The sequence below is a fragment of the Mycteria americana genome, chromosome 6 (genome assembly GCF_035582795.1).
Source record: "Mycteria americana isolate JAX WOST 10 ecotype Jacksonville Zoo and Gardens chromosome 6, USCA_MyAme_1.0, whole genome shotgun sequence".
Classification (NCBI taxonomy): Eukaryota; Metazoa; Chordata; class Aves; order Ciconiiformes; family Ciconiidae; genus Mycteria; species Mycteria americana.
In genome coordinates this window covers 47663707-47686212 of record NC_134370.1, presented here as the reverse complement: position 1 = coordinate 47686212, position 22506 = coordinate 47663707, and the positions used below count along the sequence as shown (strand labels likewise).

General features: G+C 49.8%; 1 protein-coding gene across 3 annotated transcripts; it reads left to right on the top strand.

The window, feature by feature from the left end:
* Nucleotides 1-668: 668 nt before the first annotated feature.
* On the top strand, nt 669-22348 carry PKM (pyruvate kinase M1/2). Of its 3 annotated transcripts, XM_075505590.1 has the most exons (12): nt 737-805; nt 6204-6263; nt 6476-6645; nt 7032-7123; nt 10112-10243; nt 10451-10637; nt 11470-11740; nt 12395-12545; nt 13974-14126; nt 17711-17877; nt 20782-20963; nt 21565-22348. In XM_075505590.1, exons 2-12 carry the CDS (start codon nt 6223-6225, stop codon nt 21669-21671), a joined length of 1653 nt encoding a protein of 550 aa, XP_075361705.1. In that variant the 5' UTR covers nt 737-805; nt 6204-6222; the 3' UTR covers nt 21672-22348. The 3 variants fall into 3 exon arrangements, with proteins under 3 accessions (XP_075361706.1, XP_075361705.1, XP_075361704.1); XM_075505591.1 differs by lacking the exons at nt 6204-6263; nt 17711-17877 and adding an exon at nt 18381-18547 and having other exon boundaries at nt 669-805; XM_075505589.1 differs by lacking the exons at nt 737-805; nt 17711-17877 and adding an exon at nt 18381-18547 and having other exon boundaries at nt 6242-6263.
* Nucleotides 22349-22506: the final 158 nt, after the last annotated feature.

Sequence of the window (22506 nt, the reverse complement as noted above, 5' to 3'; positions counted from 1 at the left end):
CCCCAGCCCAGGGTCACCATGGATCCCCATCACAGGGTCCCCAGTGTCCCCAGCATAGAGTACCCATGGCCCTGGCACAAGGTGGCCATGTTGAGTCCCCACATGGCTGGCACGGTGTGTCCCCATGGTCCCAGCATGGGGTCTCCAATGTCCCCATCACAGGGTCCCCATTATCCCCAGCCCAGGGTCCCCAATATCTCCAGCCTCGTGTCCCCATGGTCTCAGCACAGCGTCCCCACTGTCCCAGTGCAGAGCATCCATATTGAGTCCCCAGTGTCCCCAGCCCAGGGTCCCCAGCATCCCCGGGGGGTCAGTTAGAGGCTCACGACCCTCCACCCCCACCTCAAAACGCCCAGCGCCGCTGCCCGTCCCGGAGAGACAAGCCCTGACCCCAGCCCTTGGGACCCACCAGCGCCCCGGAGCGGCTGGGGGTGATGTGAGGTGTGGAGGGCGCGGCGCCTTTAAGAGCAGCGGGACGAGACGCGGCGCCTTTAAGGCGGCGGCCACTCTCTGGATGCGTGCGCCGCGGGTGCGCCGCCGTCTCATTGGCCGGCCGGGCGCGTGCGGAGTCGCAGTGCCTCCCTCGGCATCTTGTGCTTCCGCCGGAGAAAGAAGTCCCGGCGCCCCGCCTCCTCCCGCCCCCCCACCCTCGCGGGGCGGGCGGCGGAGGGATCCGCAGGGGGGAAGGGAGAGGGAGGCGGTGCTGCGGCCGGCCGGGATCACCTTGGCGGGGCGGCGGGGCGGTGCCCAGAGGAGCGGCGGCTCTCGGAGAGGAAGGGCGCGGGCCGAGGCTGGGCGGCGGCAGGTAACGGCGGCCTGAGGGCCAGCGGGCGGCGGCCGCGGCGAGCGAGCAGCGGTACCCGCTGCCGCAGCAGCAGCAGCCGCCGCCGCCGCCATCGTCCCTGGGCCCGCCCTCGGGCGAGGGTATCCCTCAGGCGGCGGTTGGGGGGGGGGAGAGAGACACCGCGGCCGCGGTGCCCCCTGGGAAGGTGGGGGTGTCGCGCGTGCGGGGGGCTCGCGGGGCCGAGCACGTGGCGGGCGCTGTCCCGCCCAGCCCCGCTCGGAGCATCCCGCTCGCAGCCGCTCTCCGGGCACCGCCGCCCTCGGTGGGAGTGGGGGTGTCGGTCCTTGAGGCGAGGTACCGGGGAGGCGGGGGGGAAAGCCTGTGCCCCACAGCGGTGCGGTAAAACGGAGCGCGGGGTCCGGGTTGCAACATCTCGCCCGGTTTCCTGATGGCTGGGGCTGGACCGGAGTCTTCTGGGAGGCTGGGCCAGATCGAGACGGAGCGAAGCGCTTTGCCGGCTCCCCCTTAGCCCTCCCTCTCTCTGCCTGCACTTACGGCAGAGCTGCGGCGATCCTCTGAAGGGCATTAGCTTAAATCAGCGTACGGCTCGCTAAACTCACCAGCGATGCTGCAGCCTCTTTATTCCCCACCTCCTCGGAAGTGAAGGTCCCTTCTGAATTAATTTTCTCTGTAATTATGCCTGCCTAAACACGTTCAATTGATTTGGACAGTCTCTTGAACTGTGAAAGCCTTTGAAACGTGTTTAAACCCTCTTTGCAGGGCCAGCTGGGCATGAATAGTGCTTTTGTCGGCGGACAATGGCAACCTCCCCACTGTCTCCTCAGATTAATAAAAGTAGACAGCAAGCCCTAAAAACCTGCTTTGTTCTGATAAGGCAACTAGTTATCGGCCAGGCCCAGGTTAACAAAAATCAGTGTTTCACGGAGGTTTTTGTGATGTTAATGTCTTAACTTTCTGGCTACCGCCTGCTCCTGTAAAGGGCTGCTGCTAATCGTGACTTGCCTTGGCCTAAAGTTTGGATGACAAAGGGTTTTGGTTACCCAGATACCTCCAGGGAAACTCGAAGGCTTGTGCAACTAGGAGTGCTTAATTAAAAAAAAAAAATCAGTCCTAAGCACATAATTTTATGCCCGATATCCCATTTATAAAGCCAAATTAAGGCTAATTTAGAGGAGTTAAAGTTTGGTGGCCTAATGGGTCATGCTGATGCCACCTCATTTCCAAACCGTGACCAGATTAACAAAGGCCTTTTCTGCCGAGGCAGGAAGATCTGCTGCGAGCCACGTGTTTGAAGCGGGGACTCTTGCCTGCGAAACCCTTCCGAGAAACTTTACTTTCACTAGATAACGAGCTTGCGGAGAGTGTGGCGCTACCTGTGGGCCCGTTGCTTGAGCAGCCTGCGTTTTTCTTGACTACCTACTTCTTTAACCGCCCAAAGTCGTAAATTTTACAAAAACCTTAATTTATTTGCGTTAGCTGGGGTGATCCAATACCAGTGTTAATTCCCTTTCCACGCGCTGAGCTGAGAATTTAATTTAATACAAACAAAACGTTTCTCAGGCTGGCTGGACCACGTGCTAGTCCTTTATCTCCTGCCTGGCCGGAAGCCATTGTTCTCCCTAGAGGGAAGATGGTGCCGTGGCCGCTGCAGCATGCGGTGCTGCAGCGTGTGGTGATGGATGGCACGTAGGGAATGGGGCTGCAGTACCTTGTCGCTGCTGCCCACAGCTGGGCGTGCGGCAAATCTACATCCTGGAGCTGGGGATGCAGCAGAGGGATCTATACTTCCACCTAGAGTTATATTTACGTTTAAAAAAAAAAACAAAACAAAACTTTTCTTTTATAATGCAGAAAATATTTTTAGTTTCCTTGAAGGCAGCTAGGTGGTTTCTGCTGGTGTGGGGCCAGGCTGAAAGGCTCCTTGTCCTGTGTCAGAGCAACATGCTGCAAGATTAAGTCGGTAGGTGTGCCCACACTACAGATACCCTCGAGATAAGTCTTTCTCATCGCCAAATGTCTGATGCTCTGCTCATCATCTCGACTTGCTTGATTTTTTTAAGCCTCCTGTATGCCTTTGCCCTCCAGGGAGGGCAGGCAAGGCTAATCCATCTGCACGCAGGGAAAGTACTGATGTTGCCCAGTGCCACGCGGGCTGGGCTGACCTTCCCAGCCCCCATAACTTGTTTGTCAAAAAGCTGGAGAGGCATCTCCGTTGCGGAGTTGTGGGTCTCTCCTCCCGCAGAGCTGCGTCTCGCTGCTGGGGAGAGCATATGCCAGCTGGGAGCAGGTGGTAGCTTCTGGGTCCTGTCCAGCATTGCAGAAAAGAGATGACATTTTGGGGTGGCCATCTTGTACTTACGTAACGGTGTGATGCCACCTCCTGCAGCAGCCACTGGGGGAAGAATGTGTTGTCCTCCCTCTCTGGAAGAGGGGTTGACAGGCTGTATTAAAAGCCTCCTTCACCGCAGAGCTGGATTTTTTTGTTGTTGAGTGCCTTTAGCTTCTGGAATGAACAAAGCTGATGTTTTTCTGGGCTGTTTTTGGGAATGTGAAGGCCTGTCCGGTTTCATAACCCAGCCCTTCTCAAATAGAAGTACTAACTCAAACCATTTCTGCCTCTGGCCAGGGACACGGCATGAGCAGCCATGTTCTACAGCGTCAGTGATGTTGTGTAAGTGAGGCTGACCAATAAAACCTGAATCGTCACCCGCCATGAGCCTCCCTACTGCCTGCCTGCAACTTTTACAGGCTGTAAAATATCTTTGTCCAGTGTGGCAGTGGTTAGCACTGATCCTGCCTGAGGATAGTCCCTGCAAGGCCTTGCCACTGCAGTTTCCTCTTCCATTTGTCACTGAGAACAGCAAAGGCTTGTCCCAGAGTGGGGATTGCTGGGGTGGGGATTGCTGTTGCCTCTCCTTTCTCTGTCCCCGAGGGCAGATCTGGAGGTGCTGTGCATTTAGGGTTTCTCTCAGCTGACCGCAGGATGAGCTGGCTGGAGTTAGTCACCTCACTACTGCAAAACCAGTCATCCTGACCTCAAACGGCTCTTTCTAGAATATTCAAGAGCTGGGGAGATACCAGACATCTTTGGGACGCCCTGCCTGAAGCACAGGCAGCCTGAGTAATAAACTTGGGGATTTAATCATTATTCCTTGAGGAAGAAATTCAGATTTATTCAGTGCTGGAAACATGCAGGTTTTGCTTCCTCACTAAACCCAGACTGAGTGCTCCATGTCTTTGGGCATCTTTGAAGTGCCTGCTCCTCTGTTTGAATTTTAAAAAAAGCAAGTCTGGAGTAGTGGGAAATGCCAGGCATTCCTGTTATATTTAGTAGAATTCAGTTGATGCTTTGTAAATACACGGTAATGGGAGGCAGGAGGAAGTAATAAAAAGTGAGGCTTGTTGGTAACGGGGCACATTGCTGCGGGCAGATGGGTATTTGGGATACTTTTTGGCTGCTGCGTTTCTGCTCTCGCCCCTGGACAAGGTCACAGTGTCTCTAGTTAATTTTTCCGAGCTCACTGAACTGCTGGAAAATCTTGTGAAGGGGATTCTGACTGCGAACTTAATTTTCCTTTCTCTTTATATATTTATAAAGACTTTAAGGGGTTTAAAATTGTATTTGCAAATGACTTGAGTGGGTGTGGGATTTCCATGAGATAGGGAGAACTGACCTGCCTATTTTTAAAAACTTCCAAGTCATGTTCTGGATGTAGTTTCCATCTCGGGATCCCATTGTTTTGTTTTCCTCTTGTTCCCAGAAGCTGTGCAGACCCACTTGCCTGTGTTTGTGTGGAGGTGATTTCCCAGCAAAGGCTTATTCTTTTTTGGCATCTAGAGAAGCTGGCGCTGCTCCGCAGGTGTTGGAGGATGCAGCAGCAAGTGTTAGAGGGCTAAAACACAATGTTTCAGGGCTGACCAGTGGGTTTTCCTGTAATAAGGGGACTTTGTTGGGCTTTTTATGTGGGCAGACCTTCTTGTACTGACTCCAGTGAATCAGCAGCTTCTGGCAGGGCTGAGGGAAAGGAGACTTTGCCAGCATAAATTATGGTTTTTGCTGGCCTGACTCTTTTATGCCGCATGGGAACGAGGCGATGGTGAGTCAGGGCTGCCTGTGAGACGATCTGCACGATCTGCACGTACGTGGGGAAGGTCTGCAGAGCAGAAGTGGCCGAGGGGAGGAGCTTCAGCGTGAATGGAGCCTCTGCGGTGGGCACATGGCAGGCTGGCAGGGGATCTCCCTGCCTGTTCCTTAGAGGCATGGCTTCGTTCTGGTCAGCCCTGCTAGCTTTGACACAGCTTTCGGGTTTATTAGTGCCTCTGTTTCAAAGCTGAATACACTGAACTAGCTGGTGTGTGCAGCTAACACCATTTTGTGATTTATTGGGGTTTTTTTTAATATGCTTGGAGCAGGCAGAACAAAACCCCTGCTCTATCCCTGCCTTTAGCTGAGCAGCAGCCAGTGTTTCTATGAGTGCCACGCTAAAAGCATATCTTATAGATGAAGGCAGCTTATGCTGAAAGAGCAGCCTGCTTTGAATATCCCCTGCATGCCCAGGAGATGAAGTTTGAAGTAAAACCACTGTATGAAGTCAAAACTAGTGATCTGCCCATGCCAGTAGCCACCACCTTGCATCACTCTCTTACCGGAGGCTTTTTGAATGCGAGCAATCTAGCCTGGGCAGGTTGAAGAGGACAAACAGCTTTTAGCCGCCACTGCTACTTGAGAACAAAATCTGCTACTTGAGAACAAAATTATTGTGGTGTGGCTTGAGGTGTGCAATTAGAAATGCCTGGGGGAACCAGCACTGCTGGGAAATGAGTGTCCTCCCATCCCAGTGGACAGTTAAGCTTCAGTTCAGCTGCTTCTTGGGATTGAGGGCTGTTCCTGCTGTGTGGGGATGCTGTAGTCCTGTAGAGGCAAGCAGCCTGACTTCAGAGAGGTTTTTTTTTATCCAGACTTTGGAAAAAAATAACCAGTTTTAAACCTTGTGGTGGTTTTCTGCTGCCCTGGGTGAGGGGGAATGCAGGGGGGGACAGGGTAGATCCGCAGCGTCTTTGGTTTGAAGAAGGACCTTGAGCATATTAAAGAAATCTTCAGTCTTTTACATGTTCTCTGCTAAGGTGTTGTGTTTAATCAACTCAAGTCTACTTGCTTGTACAGGCTTAAAGGATGGGTTTTAAGCTTAGGTGGACTGCCATGATTAGGTGCTTCTCAGCAGAAGATTGCCCGCGTAAGAGCGTGTCTGCAGTCACGCTAGCGCCAAGCTGCCCCAGTCCCCAGTTGTGATGGGAAACGCAGTCGAGGCCTGTAGGAGAAATGACTCAAGAGCTGGGAGGGAGGAGGCAGAATCTCTGCCTGCACACTCAAGTGCTTGAATTTTGTTGCGTTGTGTAGCTCCAAGGGAAGACTGGCAATGAAGAGAAGCTATGAAGGGAACATCTGCATAGAAGGCAGGTGAGCTTTGGGTGGCGTACGTGGGGGATGACATGGAAATAGAAGTGTGTCTTGCCTGTATCTAAGACTCTCAAGTAGGAACATAATGATAGCTTGACCCAGTAGCAGCTTTCTTGTTACCTCCATATTCATCACGTGGGTGTGTTGGTGTCTCTGCTTGATGAGCAAGTCTGGCTGATTCCTAAACCTGGCACCTCTTTCTTGTCTTTTAGACCCAGGATTCCAGTGACGATGTCGAAGCACCATGATGCAGGGACTGCTTTCATCCAGACCCAGCAGCTGCATGCTGCCATGGCAGACACCTTCTTGGAGCACATGTGCCGCTTGGACATTGACTCGGAGCCAACCATTGCAAGAAACACTGGCATCATCTGCACCATCGGTAGGTGATTCCTAGATAGGAGAGAATCACAGCTGTGAACCTGTGTGTTGGTGAAACTTGTTAGGGAAATTGTGGGAAGGCTTCAGCTTTCATCCCTTGCCAGGTCTCAACTTGTGTGTTGAAAGAACATGACTTTCCCATGTCTGCCTAACCTGTGTTATTGCTAGGAGTGAATCTGGTAGCCAGGGAAATCGGAACTGCTTAGGTTCTGCTGCACTCCTCAAGGCAAGTTAAAACAATCTTGGCTACTGTAGACATGAGCTCCTTCAGCGCTGAGCAAGTCTGTATCCATTATACCTTTTCTCTTCTACATGAAACAGCCTGGCATGTGTGGGTTATCTCATCATTTTTATGAAGTTAATATTCAAACTGTTTCTTCCTCCTAGGCCCAGCCTCCCGCTCGGTGGAGAAGCTGAAGGAAATGATTAAATCTGGAATGAATGTTGCCCGCCTCAACTTCTCTCACGGCACCCACGAGGTAAGGGTGAGGTCTGAGCTGATACGGCCCCAACTGGGCCGTGTGTGTGTGTCTGCTGACCCTGTCCCTCATGGAAGAGGGAAATCCAGCTTATTCCAGACCAGCCTTGGTGTGGGAAGGTGAAACTTAGCTCTGCTTTTGGGGAAAGCATGCTGGTTGTACATATTGAGCCTGTGTAATTGCTGATAACACTTCAGTGCACTTTCTGAGCTGTTCTGAAAGCAGTTCAAGTTGGTTCCACGCCCTTCTCTGTACCAGGGAGCCAGGTAACTGATATTTGACGCTTGTGTGCCAACTGCTTGCCATTAAATCCTTCAGTTCTTCCTTGTGTCCTGCCGTTTGCTGTACAAAGCTCCTGTTTCTCAGTTAATAGCAGAAGCCGAGAAAATTTGTCCCTGTTTTGCTGTGCACCTCTGCAGGAGTACACAACTATCGGTTGCTCGTCTTGCTTCTTCTTTTGTTGCTAGGGGTTTTGCAAGCAGGCAATCAATGAATAACCTTGTCTCAAAAGAAAACTGTTAGTGATTTGAAGTAATTACTGTGCCTAGTTGAAAGAATTGAACTCCTGGGTTTGCTTGGCTAACCAGCTGCTCCGGTTGTGTTCCTGGCAGTCATGAGGTTAGCACCATGGTACTTGAGGTGGTGCGGTGAGCTTATAAGATTAAGGTCAAAAGAAATCGATACTGTTCGTGGCAGACAAGCCCTTATTGATATAAATAGATGAGATCCTCAGCGATACTGGAGGAGCCAAGGATCCCATTCCAGGTTGCCTAGAATGCCACCCTGAGCCTTCCCGCTGAGGTTTTTTTTTACCCTGGCTGCCCTCCAGCTTTCAAAATGTCAGATGGTAGCCAGTAGCAGCTGTAGGTGGCTTTACTTACTGAACCATGAGCCTCGCGGTGCGTAACAGCTTGGCCTCTCACCCTCGTGGCCTTTAAAGGCCACAGGGCGCTGTCACAATCGAAAGGTCCAATGCTTAACTGTGGACGACCATCAGACCTTGACTAAACACCTTGGGGTAGTGTTGGTGCATAGGCTGCAGTTAGCAAAATCTGCCTGAAGAAAGGGTAGCATGGAATAACTCTGCCTCTCAGTAGTCAAATCCTGCAGCTGGGTGGCTCTTGGGTTGAGTGGCTTGGCAGGGAGTTGGTGGCCAGGCTGAAGCTGGGAATTTTCACACCATTACTGCCCCGCAGAGCTGCTGCTGTGGTTTGTGTACTTGTTAGCTGAGGTCAAGGACAGGGACTGTGGCTTTCTGCTTTGGGGAAGGTGGAATTGCACATTTCATACAGATGAGGTTAGATTACAGCAGAGCCTGGTCTTGCTGTCATCTCCTGTTGAGTTTGACTGTCAGCCGTAGCCAGTCTTAAGTTTGAGTCCCCTCCTGGTTCCTCCAAAACACTCCAGTTTCTGGTGAAGCTGTGAAGAGTGTTCATCTGTCATGAGTGCTTCAGTTCTTGTGTCCACCTGAAAGCATTTGACAGGGCTTCAACTTTTAACAGAGGTGCTCTAGCACCTGGCTGCAACCCTTTTATAAAGAAAAAAAATTGCTTTTACTTCTAGCTCTGCCTGCATTCCTGTTCTGCATACGTAACTCTTCAGGAAGTCAGACTCCCTAGGAGCCAGTTAGTCATCAGTATCAAACTAAAAAGGAAAAATCCCATGTGACTGGGACCAGATAAACATAATAGTGCTATTCAGGCAAGTTTTCTGTACTGCATCCATTTAGACTGCAGTGCATGGAGGGATTGGGGCCTTCTCAGTCTCAACTTGCACACTCGATCAGTAAACAAAATAATTTTTCCTGCTCTAAAGAGTTAGCAGTTGCAGTGTATCTCTGGCCAAGGGTATGCACGTGAATTTTAGCACAGCTTTTTCCAGCCCCACCTTTCTGGCACTGGATTATTGTCCCTGTGATACTGAAGTTGGTGTGCAGGGCTCGTGTCGAGGCAGATGGGTGGTATGGGGGGAGCTGGATGTTTCCAGGTGAGTCAGGTCAAATGCTGTCTGTCTGTGGCACAGAGAGGGGAAAGGGTATTTCTTATCTGCAAACGTCTGTCAAGTGTTACACAACTTGCAGTCAAGGTTATCTCTTAATGTTGTTTAAGCAAGTAAAGTAAACTGATCTGCTGGTCATCTGAAGCTTGTTGGAGGTAGTTGGGATAGGAGCTTCCCCACAGAACTGCCTGTCCTGAAACCGGCAGTGTTAGTGAAATGTTCTTGCACATGTGAAGGTTTGGAAGCCAGGCATGTGGTGCTGGAGTCTTGAACTTCTGGCTGTGACTGCTTTGGCTCTCGAAATAAAATGTAAATACTTAAATGAATAACATCCTCTTAGCAAATCCTTTATCTTTAGGGGAAGTTTAAGCCAAAGAGTTATAAAAAAACTTGTCCATCTGCTTGCCTCTGGGACTGATTAAGAGGGGTCAGGCTGGAAGTCTGTGGGGGCAGTGCAGACAATGGCATCCTCCCTTCTGTGCTCTGAAGGGAGGATGTGTGGCAGTTGCTTAGCTGTGACATTCTTCTGGCACTCAGGAATCTTTCCATGCACATAATCATCCAGCTGCCAATGTTTTGCCATGTTGAACAGGCAGGTGTTCAGCAAAGCTTTTGGAAATGTTCTTCCTAAAGACATGTTGGTTAGTGGGCCATCTTCAAAGGGCAAGTGTTTGTCCTGATGGAAAATCACTGCAGCCAAGTGCCTGGGCTGTCTCCTTGAGTTGTCCTTCTGGGATTAGAACTGGGGGCACTGAAGGCACAGCCAGATAACTGCTGGACTCCACTTTCATGTGGGGAAGGCCTTTGTATCCTCACACTCTGCTTTTCAGGAAGCTCAGTCTGAAGTGAATTCTCAAGCTAGAACTGAAATTAAATGTAATGTGAGAGCAGGGTTGTCAGCTTGGGCAGTGTTTGGGGTGCATAGTGATCTTTTTCATAAGCGGTGGAGTAGAAATGGCCTGAACATTTCCATCTCTTTTTCCTTGCCAGTATCATGAGGGCACAATCAAGAACGTGCGAGAAGCTACAGAGAGCTTTGCTTCTGATCCCATCACCTACAGACCTGTGGCTATTGCACTGGATACCAAGGGACCTGAAATCCGAACTGGACTCATTAAGGGAGTAAGTTGCTCTTTTTTCCTCCCACTTTTTTTCAGTGCATGAGACTAGATACCATGTTATGCCTGTGGCCTTTTTGAAACAAAAAATGTCTCTAGGAAATGAGGTAACGAACCAACTAACAAAAGTTTTGATGAACTGCTGGAGGCTGGGACGTGGTTGTGTGCTGGTTTTTACTGGTTTTGCTGAAATGCACATTTTGACACGCAGAGTGGCACAGCAGAAGTGGAGCTGAAGAAGGGTGCACCACTCAAAGTGACCCTGGATGATGCCTTCATGGAGAACTGCGATGAGAACGTGCTGTGGGTGGACTATAAGAATCTCACCAAGGTGGTAGAAGTTGGCAGCAAAATCTATGTGGATGATGGTCTGATTTCCTTGCTGGTTAAGGAGAAAGGTGTGTAACAACTGTTCCAGCTACGCCTGTTTGTTTCTTCCTCGGAACATATTTGTGCTTTCCCTCCAGTAACTGTTTTTAGCTTGCAGTTGTGTATTAAAGAAAGGAATATGTGGTTCTTAATGCTGTAGTGAGACTTTGAGCAAAACTTTCTCTACTTCAACTAGCAAGCTTACAAAAATTAACTTCAGCTAGGTTTCCCTAGGCTATCATATAAAACCCCTCTTCAAAGGTGAATGTGTGGTAGGGACGTACCAGTGCTCATGATCAAAGCCTGTTTAGATAATTCATACTTTAGCCAGGCTAATTCATACTTTTAATGCAGGGTTTAACACGTTTTACAGCGTAAACCTTGAGTTTTGTGGTTAGAGACAGAACTAGCTTCAACAGGTAATGTAGGGGCAAGGTCAGTTCCACAATACTTCCTTCATAGAGCTTCCTAAACTGCTCTAGCCTCAGGGTATTGTCTGTAATCCCAGACTGTGTAGGGAGATGGAGGTGAGGCTTTTGGGGTGCTCAGTTTGGTATTCCAGGGCTCCTGTGTGCAGAAATGCAACCTGGTGGCTTTTTTGGGGAGGCAGTCCCAACCTTCTGCAAGGAACAAATACCATCTTCTCCAAGAACAGCATGGAAGTGGTTTTAAACCAGTCTTTTGAGCTCCCATGGGTAAACTGCAAGCTTATGTGTTACATAAATTGCTGAAGAGAGTGGTAATGTGCTTTTATCATGGGCGGTCGCTGTTGGCGCTGCTGTTCTCAGGCAGGGAGGTGGTGTGGGAGCTGGCAGTGGGGAGTTTCTGGTAAACACTGACATGGGAATACATCTGTTTCAGGCAAGGATTATGTCATGACGGAGATTGAGAATGGCGGCATGCTCGGCAGCAAGAAGGGAGTGAACCTGCCTGGTGCTGCAGTTGACCTGCCTGCGGTCTCTGAAAAGGACATTCAGGACCTAAAATTTGGTGTGGAGCAGAACGTGGATATGGTGTTTGCTTCCTTCATCCGCAAAGCTGCTGATGTCCATGCAGTCAGGAAAGTCCTAGGGGAGAAGGGAAAGAACATCAAGATAATCAGCAAGATCGAGAACCATGAGGGTGTGCGCAGGTGAGCTTTGTTCAGGTGACACTTCAGGTTTGTCACCCTGTATCAACAGAAGAACACAGCCCCTTCACGCTGTAGTCAGGACTCCTGGTCTCTGGCTTGCTGGCAGCAGCGAACCTAACAGTCTGAGTAACAGGGTGGTAGTGCAAGCAGTAAGTTAATGCCATGTGCTTGGGACTTGATGTAGCTGTGGTATGAACAGTGGGTTGTGTAACTGTCACGCCCTGAGCTTGTGGGGACAGTGTCACAATCTCCCTGCATCCTTGAAAAATCTGCAATATTTTTTGTAGCAAGTGTGAGTTCAAACTTGAGTAAACTTGCTGTTCTGGATGCAAATCAGTGAGCCTAATGCATGGGAATCTCCAAGTCTGTGACAAACTAGCAGACTAAAATATCTCAGATCAACTCACAATCCCCTCGATTTGTCTTTGTATAGCTTTAGAAAGCTTTATCTAGCACTGTGCTGTGACTTGGTCTTGTTTTTCTTCCTCCTACCTTGGCATTACAGGATACCAAAATGGCATGTGGAAAGCCTGTGTGCCGACAGCATAGCTGCATATCGTGCTCCAGAGCAATGCTCCCTTTCAGAGGGGGAGGACAGAACAGAAGGGAACGTGCTTTGCAGAACAAATGGGTTAACAAACCTCTTTCTGTCAGGTTTGATGAGATCATGGAGGCCAGCGATGGCATTATGGTGGCCCGTGGTGACCTGGGAATCGAGATCCCTGCTGAAAAAGTCTTCCTTGCCCAGAAGATGATGATTGGGCGCTGCAACAGGGCTGGCAAACCCATCATCTGTGCCACTCAGGTAACTTGAAACACAATGCTAGCTCGTAATTGCCAGAGCCTGGTAGGCTGTGAACATCAGTAGCTGTTGTGGCTTGATGGCGTTCACTAGAGAGTGAGATGCCAAGAGCAAAGAGATTTTGCTCATAGCTGAAAGGCTCATCTTGAGGCAATTCTTTCAAGATGTGTTTGGGATCTTCCCCAGTAAGGTTGCAGGACCTCTTGTGTGGCTGCTGAAGGTTTTACCCCTCAAAACTTCATGCACTATGAGCCTTTTGGGCTGACTGAACAAATTTTGGGAAAAAAATGTGTATGCTTTGCCTTGGCATCTAGTAGCTGCACATCTGTGTCTAACTGAGAAGACTTACTAAGGTTCCCAGGTATCTTAGAAGATGCACCCACGCTGCAGCATCAGAAGGAACTGAGTAAAAGATCCATCTCCATATTATTCTGGGAGCTGCTAGTGAGGGAGGGAGAGCTGATGCTCAGCTTAACTGGTTCTAGTAGGGATCATGTGTGGACAGTCCTTGGGCACTGGGAGGACTGGTTTCCTGGCTGTGCCTGCTCTGCGCACAGGCTGTGGAAACGAAAACCATCTGTAGACAGTAGTCATCAGACAAGGTTCTGGATTTACAGTGGCATATGCTCCTTCCTTTTCCTATATTGCAACTGAAATGCTGCCTCAGGCGGTGTTTCATGAGGAAATGAGTGATGTTTGGCCAGTGGTGAGCTGCAGCGGGGAGAAAGCTGAGCACCTGAGGAATATAGGAGAGCTGGCCAGGCTTTGGTGTGTGGAGTTATATATACTAGCTTCTGGGAGAAGAGGGTAGGAAGAACTGACCTCATGGAAAGCTGTCCTGTTTTCTGCTCTCTTCAGAGTGGGTGCTTAGGAGGCTGGTGGTGTTAGCTGTTCTGAGTTTACTAGCCTGTACGTATTATATAAAGAATTTCCAACCTTGTGTTGGATGAAGATGATGTTAGTTGGTGCAGACCTTGCTGTTTACCTATTTCTAGATGAAAAAACCAAACCCCTAGATGGTAATTTGGGAACATGTGGTTGGATTTGAGCTTTCCGTAAAGATGTTTAATGCAATACTCTGCTCTAAAGAGCTCTGAGTTCCTTGGACCAAGCCCTGTGCTGAAAAGTTAAATTGGAAAGTCAGAATACTGTGTCTGTGATGTGTGGGTTAAATCTCCCTGGAAAAGGAGTAAATGTAGAACGGGTACAAAAGGAAACGGGTTGTTTTTCTCTCTGTAGATGCTTTAATTCAAAGCTGCTGAGGGACCAGGCCCCTCTCCATTGTGTACCCACGGGAGAACTCTTTTCATAGAGTCCTTGGGCTGCATCCTGTCTTCTGCCCTACCTATAAAGTATATTGAAGTGCCCTAGTGAAAAAGCAGCTGGTTCCTTCTGCAGTGTCTTGATTTCTTTGGATTTGTTCTCTTCCAGATGCTGGAAAGCATGATCAAGAAACCTCGCCCGACCCGTGCCGAGGGCAGTGATGTTGCTAATGCTGTCCTGGATGGAGCGGACTGCATCATGCTCTCTGGAGAGACTGCCAAGGGAGACTACCCGCTTGAGGCTGTGCGCATGCAGCATGCTGTGAGTACTGCCTTTGCTCTGATGAGGGGCCTGTCCCACAGGTGAAAGTAGCAGTACTCTTCTTGCCCTGCATCTTCCATCTGAGCCAGACATCTGAAGATCTAAATGTGTCTGGTGCTAGGTGGCAGCACCTAGCAGTCCAAACTAGTGATTTCTTTGTTCGCACTCCTGTGGGTGTTTCTTTACCGAGCATGGTCCTGAGGGCCTGAAACCTCACTTAGTGTGCTCCAAACTATTGTCGGACAGAGCTGAGAACTGCTCTGCAGTGCTCTGAAATCTAAAACTTCAGATTTCTTATATTAATTTTTGTTTAGGCCAGGGTAAAGGGGTTTTTGCTGTTACCTTGGTAGGAGTTTCTCCAAATGCTCTATTTGTTTTGGCATATTAAATGCCTTGAACTTCTTCAAGGTCAATGAGCTGCTTAAGCAGTTTATCTCTAGATAATGAAAGGTATTGGCTGACTTGTCCTTGAGGGGAGTGGGGGAGGCTTGTGAGTCTGACTTGCAGTGCTGTTGCATTCAGCACCTGGTGTGCTTGGTGTTGGGGGTGTTTGTTGCATGAGTACTGACAGCACCATATTTTTACATGCCTGAACTGCCAGAAACCTCTGCTCTGCTTTGAGTTCACCCAGCTTGCATTTCAGCTGATAAAAAGCCTGATGTCAAGTACCTACAAGTGTTGCTTCTTCCCAGTCACCAGTGCTGTGAATCACAGCAGTGATAACTCTCACCAGTTATAACTCTTGCCAGTTTTATTTGCAATTCCGGTTATATAGATTAATCAACTCAGCTAGTGTTTGTTTGCAGTGCATTATGTAAATATCTTTTACCTTTATCTGGTCAATATGGATTGGTGTTTTTTGCATGTGGCAAATGCAAAATACGATGTGATGATTACTGGGCAGTGACTGCTGGTTTACAGGCTGAATACTAACCTCACACCTAAAAGGTTCTTCCTCAGTTTTCACCCCATAAATCACGAGGATTGACTTTCTAGCAAGAGTTGGAAACTTGCTGCAGCAAACCTTACACCTGGCTTTCCATTCTGGCATTAATTCTTACTCAGGCAGGTTGTATTGTACCTGTAGCCTGAGCTCAGGATCTGTTGCATGTGCTTCCCTCTTCCTGCAGACCTGGAAATAGTGGTGTTCATTCTGCCAGGCCCCTGCAGAAATACTGAAGGTTTTAACCCTCTGTGCAGAGGAGAAAATACAGATTCACTTTACTTAATGTAATATGTCACAGGCAGCAAGGTGCCAACTCTGATGGTAGGAGCATGTCCCCCTACAATAAGGATCTTTCATCTGAGCTAATTCACTTGGTGTTAGTCAAGAGAAGCCCTGCCTAGCAATAGTGCCCTGAATAACCATGGTCTGAAAATCTGCAGCATGGCCAGAGCAGATGAATATTTACATTTGAAGTGGCCAAGCAGTCGCAGCAGGGAGAGAGTGCCTTACCTCTGGTAAAGAGTGGCTTCTGTATGCATTCCCTGGCCTGAGATTGGTATCAGTTTGGGTTTATATATTTGTTTATCCAGTGCTGCTACAGGAGTATTCCAAGTAAAGCTCCCTCTGTAGTGAGGTGCAGACAGCAAATGTGGGCTATGATGCTGAGAACGATCAGGGTCTGTGCTACGTAGTATCCTTGCACCTCTCTAAAAGACTTGACCTGTCTGTCCCTGACCTGTCCCAGCAGCTTTGCTGGGACTCTGGAGTGGTTTTGCTTAGCAATACCTTTCCAGCTAGCCTCGTAGACACAAGCTTGCTCTTCAGTAGCTGGCAATCTCTGTGACAAAAATGCCATGTGCCTCGAGTTTAGTAGCAAGATTCCAAATATTGGGGAAGCTATTTTCTGCTTGTGGAAGTGGGCTTCCTTCCAATGCCAGTCCATGATCCACAGTTGTCTTCAAATACTGCCCTGGCCATGCTGTCTAATGGGACCAAGGTTTAAATAGCTGTTCCATTTTCCTTTCTTTCACGTCCACCCTTGTATCTTTACCTGCGTACCAACTGGAAACCCTCTAGCCATTTCTGTATGAGTAAAGCCAGCTGTGATGTGGAGTTAAGAATTGCTGTGCCCTTCTGCAGCCACTGTCAAAGCAGACACATGTGTACACATATTCTCTTACAACTGGGGAATGCAGGCTTACCTCTAAACTCAGGTTCACTCTGTGTGTAACACAGAGCTGCCTGCCTTTTGACCAGGGGCTGAAGATAAACTGCCTGGCTACCAGGTCTTGTGTTTGGAGTAAGTGTTTTGAGGCAAATACTTCCATTTTATCTAACAGCAAGTGCAAAGGCAGCAGTAACAAAACTGACTGCTTTAGGACCAGAGTTGGCACTGGACTGCTGTTCCTGCCTGTCATGTGTCCTGTTATTTTTAGACATAAGATACTTAACTACTTTGTCTTAAACTGATATCTGTGGAAGAGGGATAATTCCTAGCGTCACATTCATTAACCCTAGAGTAGCAAAATTCTTATTTGGAAGGGTTCTAACTACAAAGCTTTCACTATAACGGCACTTCAGTCTCTGCTTAAACATCAACTCGTCATGCTTTGTGTAGCAGCTGCTCACTTTCTGGAGTAACTGGATGAAGTTATCCTTGAAAGGATGATCAACCTTTGCATGCTTTTCTAGCCTCTGCAAGCCTTCTTTATCGGGTTGTCAGGGGCTAATGCAGCCTTCTGAGATGAGAATTGTCTTTAAATGTGAGTGATTCCCAGCACACTGGGATGAATAGATTACTGAATGTGTTGTAAATGCTTAGCCTGAACAGGAAGCCCTTAGTTGTGCCTCTGTACCTCTCACCTGTCCAAGTCTGGCACTGTACAACCACACCAACAGACATGTTGTGACAACCCTGTAAGGAAGACTTGTTCCTACTTACTTCTCTATTACTGAAAGGGAAGTTGGTGTAGCACTTGGAGGTGAAACTTTTGGCTCTCAAGTTAAACTGAATCTTTACTGGCTCTCAAGTTAAACTGAATCTAATGAAGCCGAGAGACAGTCTCCCAACTTCAGGGGTGATGTTGAAAGTGCATTGCTTGCATGTTGGCTCCATGAAGACTGTTCCAGCAGTGCTGTGCGGTGTTGGGAGAGTATGAAGGGGGATATGGAGCTACAGAGATTTCCTCCTGAGGAATTGCAGGCAGGACCATCAGCAGGCTGGTAGGTGGCCTGAGAATCTCTCAAGGAAGGAACAAGCAGCCGCAACAAAGCATGGTCTGACTCTAAGCTGGCTTGCTCTGGTCCTTGAAAAGCAATCTGCGTTTGGCTGCTCTGAAAGGACTCCAAAATATAGCAAGAATGCCACCTTTGAAATGCCTGCCCAGTAACCCAGGGCCTGCCAGTTAAAACGGCATGGTGGACCAGCCACTGTGGCTGTGGCATGTTAGACTGGGGTTGCATTCAGAAAACTCACAACCTGAGAGCCAAGAAGAGTTTCACAGCCTGACTTTTAATATACTCTTGCATGCATTACTATGATAATTAAGCAAATTAACGTGATCTTATGTTACTCTGGTATATCTTTCCTTCTTTTCTTTCCTCTTTTCTCCTCCTTTCCTCTTACTCGGGCCTGCAGATCGCTCGTGAGGCTGAGGCTGCAATGTTTCATCGTCAGCTGTTCGAAGAAATTTTCCGCCTCAATGTTAACAACAGGGACCCTGCTGATGCCATGGCAGTAGGCGCAGTGGAGGCCTCTTTTAAGTGCTTAGCTCCAGCCCTGATAGTTCTGACCGAGTCTGGCAGGTAGGGCTCAGAGAGGGGGCTTGGTGCCAGTTGTTTCCATGAGTAAAAACCCGCTCCGTTCTAACACTGCAAATATTTAGCAAGCAGCTTGCTGCTACAGTGTCAGCCTTGCATAACTGCTGCAGTCTGAGTTGAGTTCATCTCTGGCAGGGAGGGACTCCAGGTAGGCAGGAGCAGAGCGAGAGTGCCTGGCAGTTGGCATGAATGTCACCTGAGTGTGGACTCGGCAGGGTGAGGTGACTCAGTAGGTGCCACCAATTCAGAAAAGAAACCTTGAGAATCGAATGGTTCCTCTCTAAGGCTGTGCTGTTTGGGTGGCTGAGTGTTGTGACCATCACCCCACTATGTTGAACTAAATCTGGGCTTGCTAATTGGTAACTCTTAATGTCAAAAGCTGATGGTATTTGTGTGACACCTTGCTGATAGAGCACCTCACCTTACCCTGTGCCACCCTGAGCGACTGATGTGGGTGTTGTCTTCCCGAACGCGTGTTGCTCTTATAGATTGCCCGGGAGGCCGAAGCCGCCATCTTTCACAGGCAGTTGTTTGAGGAACTGCGTCGTCTGACTTCCCTGAACTGTGATCCCACGGAGGCCGCTGCTGTTGGCGCTGTGGAAGCGTCCTTCAAGTGCTGCAGCGGGGCCATTATTGTCCTCACCAAGTCTGGAAGGTAGGAGGTGACAGGTTCCCTCAGGTCAAGCCCACTTTGTGACAGGGTGGGGGAAGGAGACTCGCAAAAAGCTGGCTTTGAAAGACTAGAGCTTTAACAGTGAAGCCCAGGTGTTGGCAGCGACTGAGAGCCCAGGCCACCTGCCTGCAGTGCCGGTTCCTCGGGAGATGGGCAGACATCTCAAACATCTGCGCATACATAACCTCAGAGTTCCTCAGCCTGCCTCTGCCAGCGTGGCATCAGCACTGAGCCCTGCCTCCCTTTGCTGTTGCGAATGGCATCTCTGCCAGCAGTACTGGCTGGAAGAGTCAAGGGAAAGAAAGTGTTGCAGCTTTGATTCGAACTTCTTGGCAAGAAATCCTTGATTTAACAGTAAGGCAGAAGTTCAGTGGATGCAGAATTTTTTTTTTTTTTTTTTTTTAAATCGAGGCCTTGGCCTTTCATAGTAGCATCCAAGCTATAGGTCCCTTGCTGAACCTTTCAGGCATCAGCCCTGCTTGCCTAAGCCTGAGGGGCGAAGAGGGACTGCTTAGCCTAGAATTGTTAGGCAGGAAAACTGAAAGCCTTGGAAATTCCCTCTTACAGGCTTCCTTATGCCTGCCTGTGAGTAATCTCACTGAACAGGCAGACATCTGGCAGGCACCCAGCAGCCAAGTGCTGCCTCCACTCGCAGGTGAGCTCAGTGCCTTGGCTGCAGGTGAGAGACAGCAATGCAGATGTGCTGGAACTATATAGTTTGGGATTTTTGTCCAGCGACGGTGACAACCACTGAGTAGAGACTCTTCCACTTGTTGGAGAGGAAGCTGAAGCCTTGCTGATCAGCTTTTCCATCTAGAGGAACTAGGCTACCCACCCTCAAAGCACATCCAACCATAAGTCTCAGACTGCTTTCTGGAAGAGAATCTGAATTTCTTGCACTGGATTTGGACAAAGAAATAGTGCAGCAGCAGAGATGTGATTATATGCGCTGGGCATGGTCTACCTGAAGAACTGGACCATCAGTGAATCCTTCACCCAAATTTACAGCTTAAAATGATTTGAAGCAGCCACTTTCTGCAGAGATGAGGAGTGACTATAAGCACTGAGTTTCTGGATACCCTCATGCTTCTAATGTTTCTTTGTAAAAGGTTCCAGTCTTACACTTGACCTTTTTAAAGAGATTTGAACTCTGATATTTGGATATTTTTAGCTGTGGATTCTGTTACAACCTTTGAGTACCTGGGTCTCCTAGAGCTACCAGGAGGCTTCTTGGACAACGTGGGAGGGATTGTCTGAGAGCTGGCATGTGTGTTTGGGTGCTTCAAGCAGACTGCTACTGCCTACTTTAAGCAGCAATCTGAGTATTGCTGAGCTTAGCTCCACTAAACAAGGCTGCAAAAGCTAGTGGAGATACTGGCACCCTCATGGAGCTGTAAATGTCATTGCCTTGCAGTTTATAATCTCCATTTATTTGCAGATGCACTCTGTAAGCAGTGCCCAGGGAAGGGGAAGCTGTAGTCCCCACCCAGTGTGTGCTGCTTGCTATGTTAAGGCATTTTAAGGATTCTGTGCCCAACTTCCTGGTATAAATTTTGGCCTCAGTTGCATTTGCTTCCTGTTGGGCACAAGAGCAGAGCTGTGTGTGGAGGAACCAGCCTGTTTGCTGGCTTCAGCAGGTGAATGTGGCTGGGAGGCAAATGGCTTCCTCCTTGGCAAGCTTTGGGTAGCGCTGCTGGTGCAGGCTCTTTCCATCCCATAAAGGGGAGCTCCTCAAAACAGAGGGAACTTGCAAGGACCCCCACTGAGATGCCCAAGGACTGCTTGCGGAGGCCAGAATAAATGGCACCTTGCCGCCTTAACATACCAACAGAGACAAATAAAGGCTTGTTTTCAGGACTGAAACACACAGATGGCACTTCCTAAACTCAGAGGTGGGGTGATTTTCACCACAAGACTGGAGTAGGGACTGTTGCCAAGGGATGGCTTTTGGTGGTGGTCCGCTCAGTTGCCTAACTGGGAATTCAGCAGAGAATCAAGCTCGTTGGTGAGCTTGGCTCTTGCCAGCATCTCCTGTGGTCATCCTCTATGTCCTTTCAGGGGTTTTGTGGAGCCCTCCAGGGTGACAGGCAAGCCCTGCTGCTGCTTGTGCTGCGAGTGGAGGTGTCCCTCTGGCTGTACACAAGCTTCCTTTAGCTCGCTCTTGGGCGGCTGTGCCTGTAATGTGGTGCTTCACCTCGTGTCTGGCTTCCTTCTAGGTCAGCACACCTGGTGTCCCGGTACCGCCCGCGGGCTCCCATCATTGCTGTGACCCGTAATGACCAGACAGCACGCCAGGCCCACCTCTACCGGGGCATCTTCCCGGTCCTGTGCAAAGAACCAGCCCATGATGCGTGGGCAGAGGATGTGGACCTCCGCGTGAACCTGGGCATGAATGTTGGTGAGTGACGCTGCTCCAGCCTCACCTAGGGAACGATCTGGTGGGACATGGTGGTCCTGAGCACCTCAGATGGTGCTTTTGGGGTTACCAATGGGGACTGGTGACAAAGGGAAGAGGAACTGGCTGCCTGTGTGGCAACAGTACCTGATTGGGAAACAGGGGATGGCAGTTGCATAAGCCCAACTGCATCCAGTTGGGAAATGGAACAGTGGGTTTGTCACGGCTGCCTTAAAATAGGTTCCAGCAGAAAACCAGGTTGGCTTTAATGTGGTAAGTGCTCGAACCCTGATGCTTATCACTCTTGAGAGACAAGAGAAGCCCGGAGTGGGGTGACTCCTTTCTCTGGCCCTTCTCCAAAGCCCGTGTTGTTGAACTTCAAGCTCTGCGTCGCAGAGGAGCCCAAAGCAGAGGTGAAGGGTCCAAGATGAGTGGGCAGCAGGAGGATGGGGTCTTGCTGTCAAGCCAGAGCTGCGGCTGCTGTGGGACAGGCTCCCCCCTGCACCTCTGTGGTGTGGGAAGTGGGTGCCAAGCCATGTTCCCCCTGCGGCAAGCTGACGGCAGTGGGACCTGAGCTCTGACACCTCCCTCTCTTCTCTCCTAGGCAAAGCACGTGGCTTCTTCAAGAGTGGCGATCTGGTCATCGTACTGACTGGCTGGCGCCCTGGCTCTGGCTACACCAACACCATGCGCGTGGTGCCTGTTCCCTGAATGACCGACTCCAACCAGCAACCACCTTCCTTCCCCCTTCCCCTCCGCTCCCCTCTCCCCTCGCGTTAGACCATCATCACTTGCGCTGTTCTCCTTGTCCCTAGAGTGGATGTAGGTTGCTAAACACCACCCAGTGCAGCAGCAGCAGGGGGAAGAGACCTTAAATCACTAAAAAAAGAAATATACTTGAAGTGTTTAGTTTTTTTTAAAAACCTCTCCCTGTAGTGAAGTCCTGCCCTGATGTATGTTGGAGTCAGTATAGGAGGTTCCTCTTAGCCTAGTGACTGTCCTCAGGGTGTGAAACGTCCCTTTCCCTGCCCTGGTCATGGGGAAGGGGAGTGGTGACAGGTAGTCAACGGTTGCGCTGTAACCCTCCTCCCTCCAGGCAAGCTGCTACTCACCCCCCTTCCCTGCAGCCAGAAGCTGCCCTAGCCAGAACCCAAGGTGAATCCAGCCCTCTCTAAGCTGCTTTTTTCAGGGGTGGGGGTAGAAGAAGGATGTTGGCTCCCAGCGCACTCCATGTCTGTGCTCAGAGCTTCCCATGCGCCCCCTTGCAGCACTGTCTCATATGTTAGTCGTGTTTTCCCCCCCAGAGCCTTCTCCCTCACCCTGCACTCCGACGGGCCCCTGGGGTGGTAGAGCACAACTGTCTATCAATAAAGAGAAGCTGAAGCACCCGCCAGCCTGCCCTGGTCCCTGGGCTGAGGGGGGGAGGGTCCTACTCCTGCCTGTCCTCGTGGGCAGAGCCTGGAGGGAGCCTGGCCTCGTGCGGCTGTTTCAGCCCTGGGTTCCCCGAGGATGACAGCGGGTCCCTCCCTGCCGCCACCCGCGGGGG

Excerpts from the sequence above, each read along its gene's own strand:
- PKM (XM_075505590.1), top strand. The coding sequence starts at position 6,223 with ATGAAGAGAAGCTATGAAGGGAACATCTGCATAGAAGGCAG. Across the intron at positions 6,264-6,475 it reads AACATCTGCATAGAAGGCAG|ACCCAGGATTCCAGTGACGA; the intron begins GTGAGCTTTGGG and ends CTTGTCTTTTAG. Across the intron at positions 20,964-21,564 it reads GAACCTGGGCATGAATGTTG|GCAAAGCACGTGGCTTCTTC; the intron begins GTGAGTGACGCT and ends CTTCTCTCCTAG.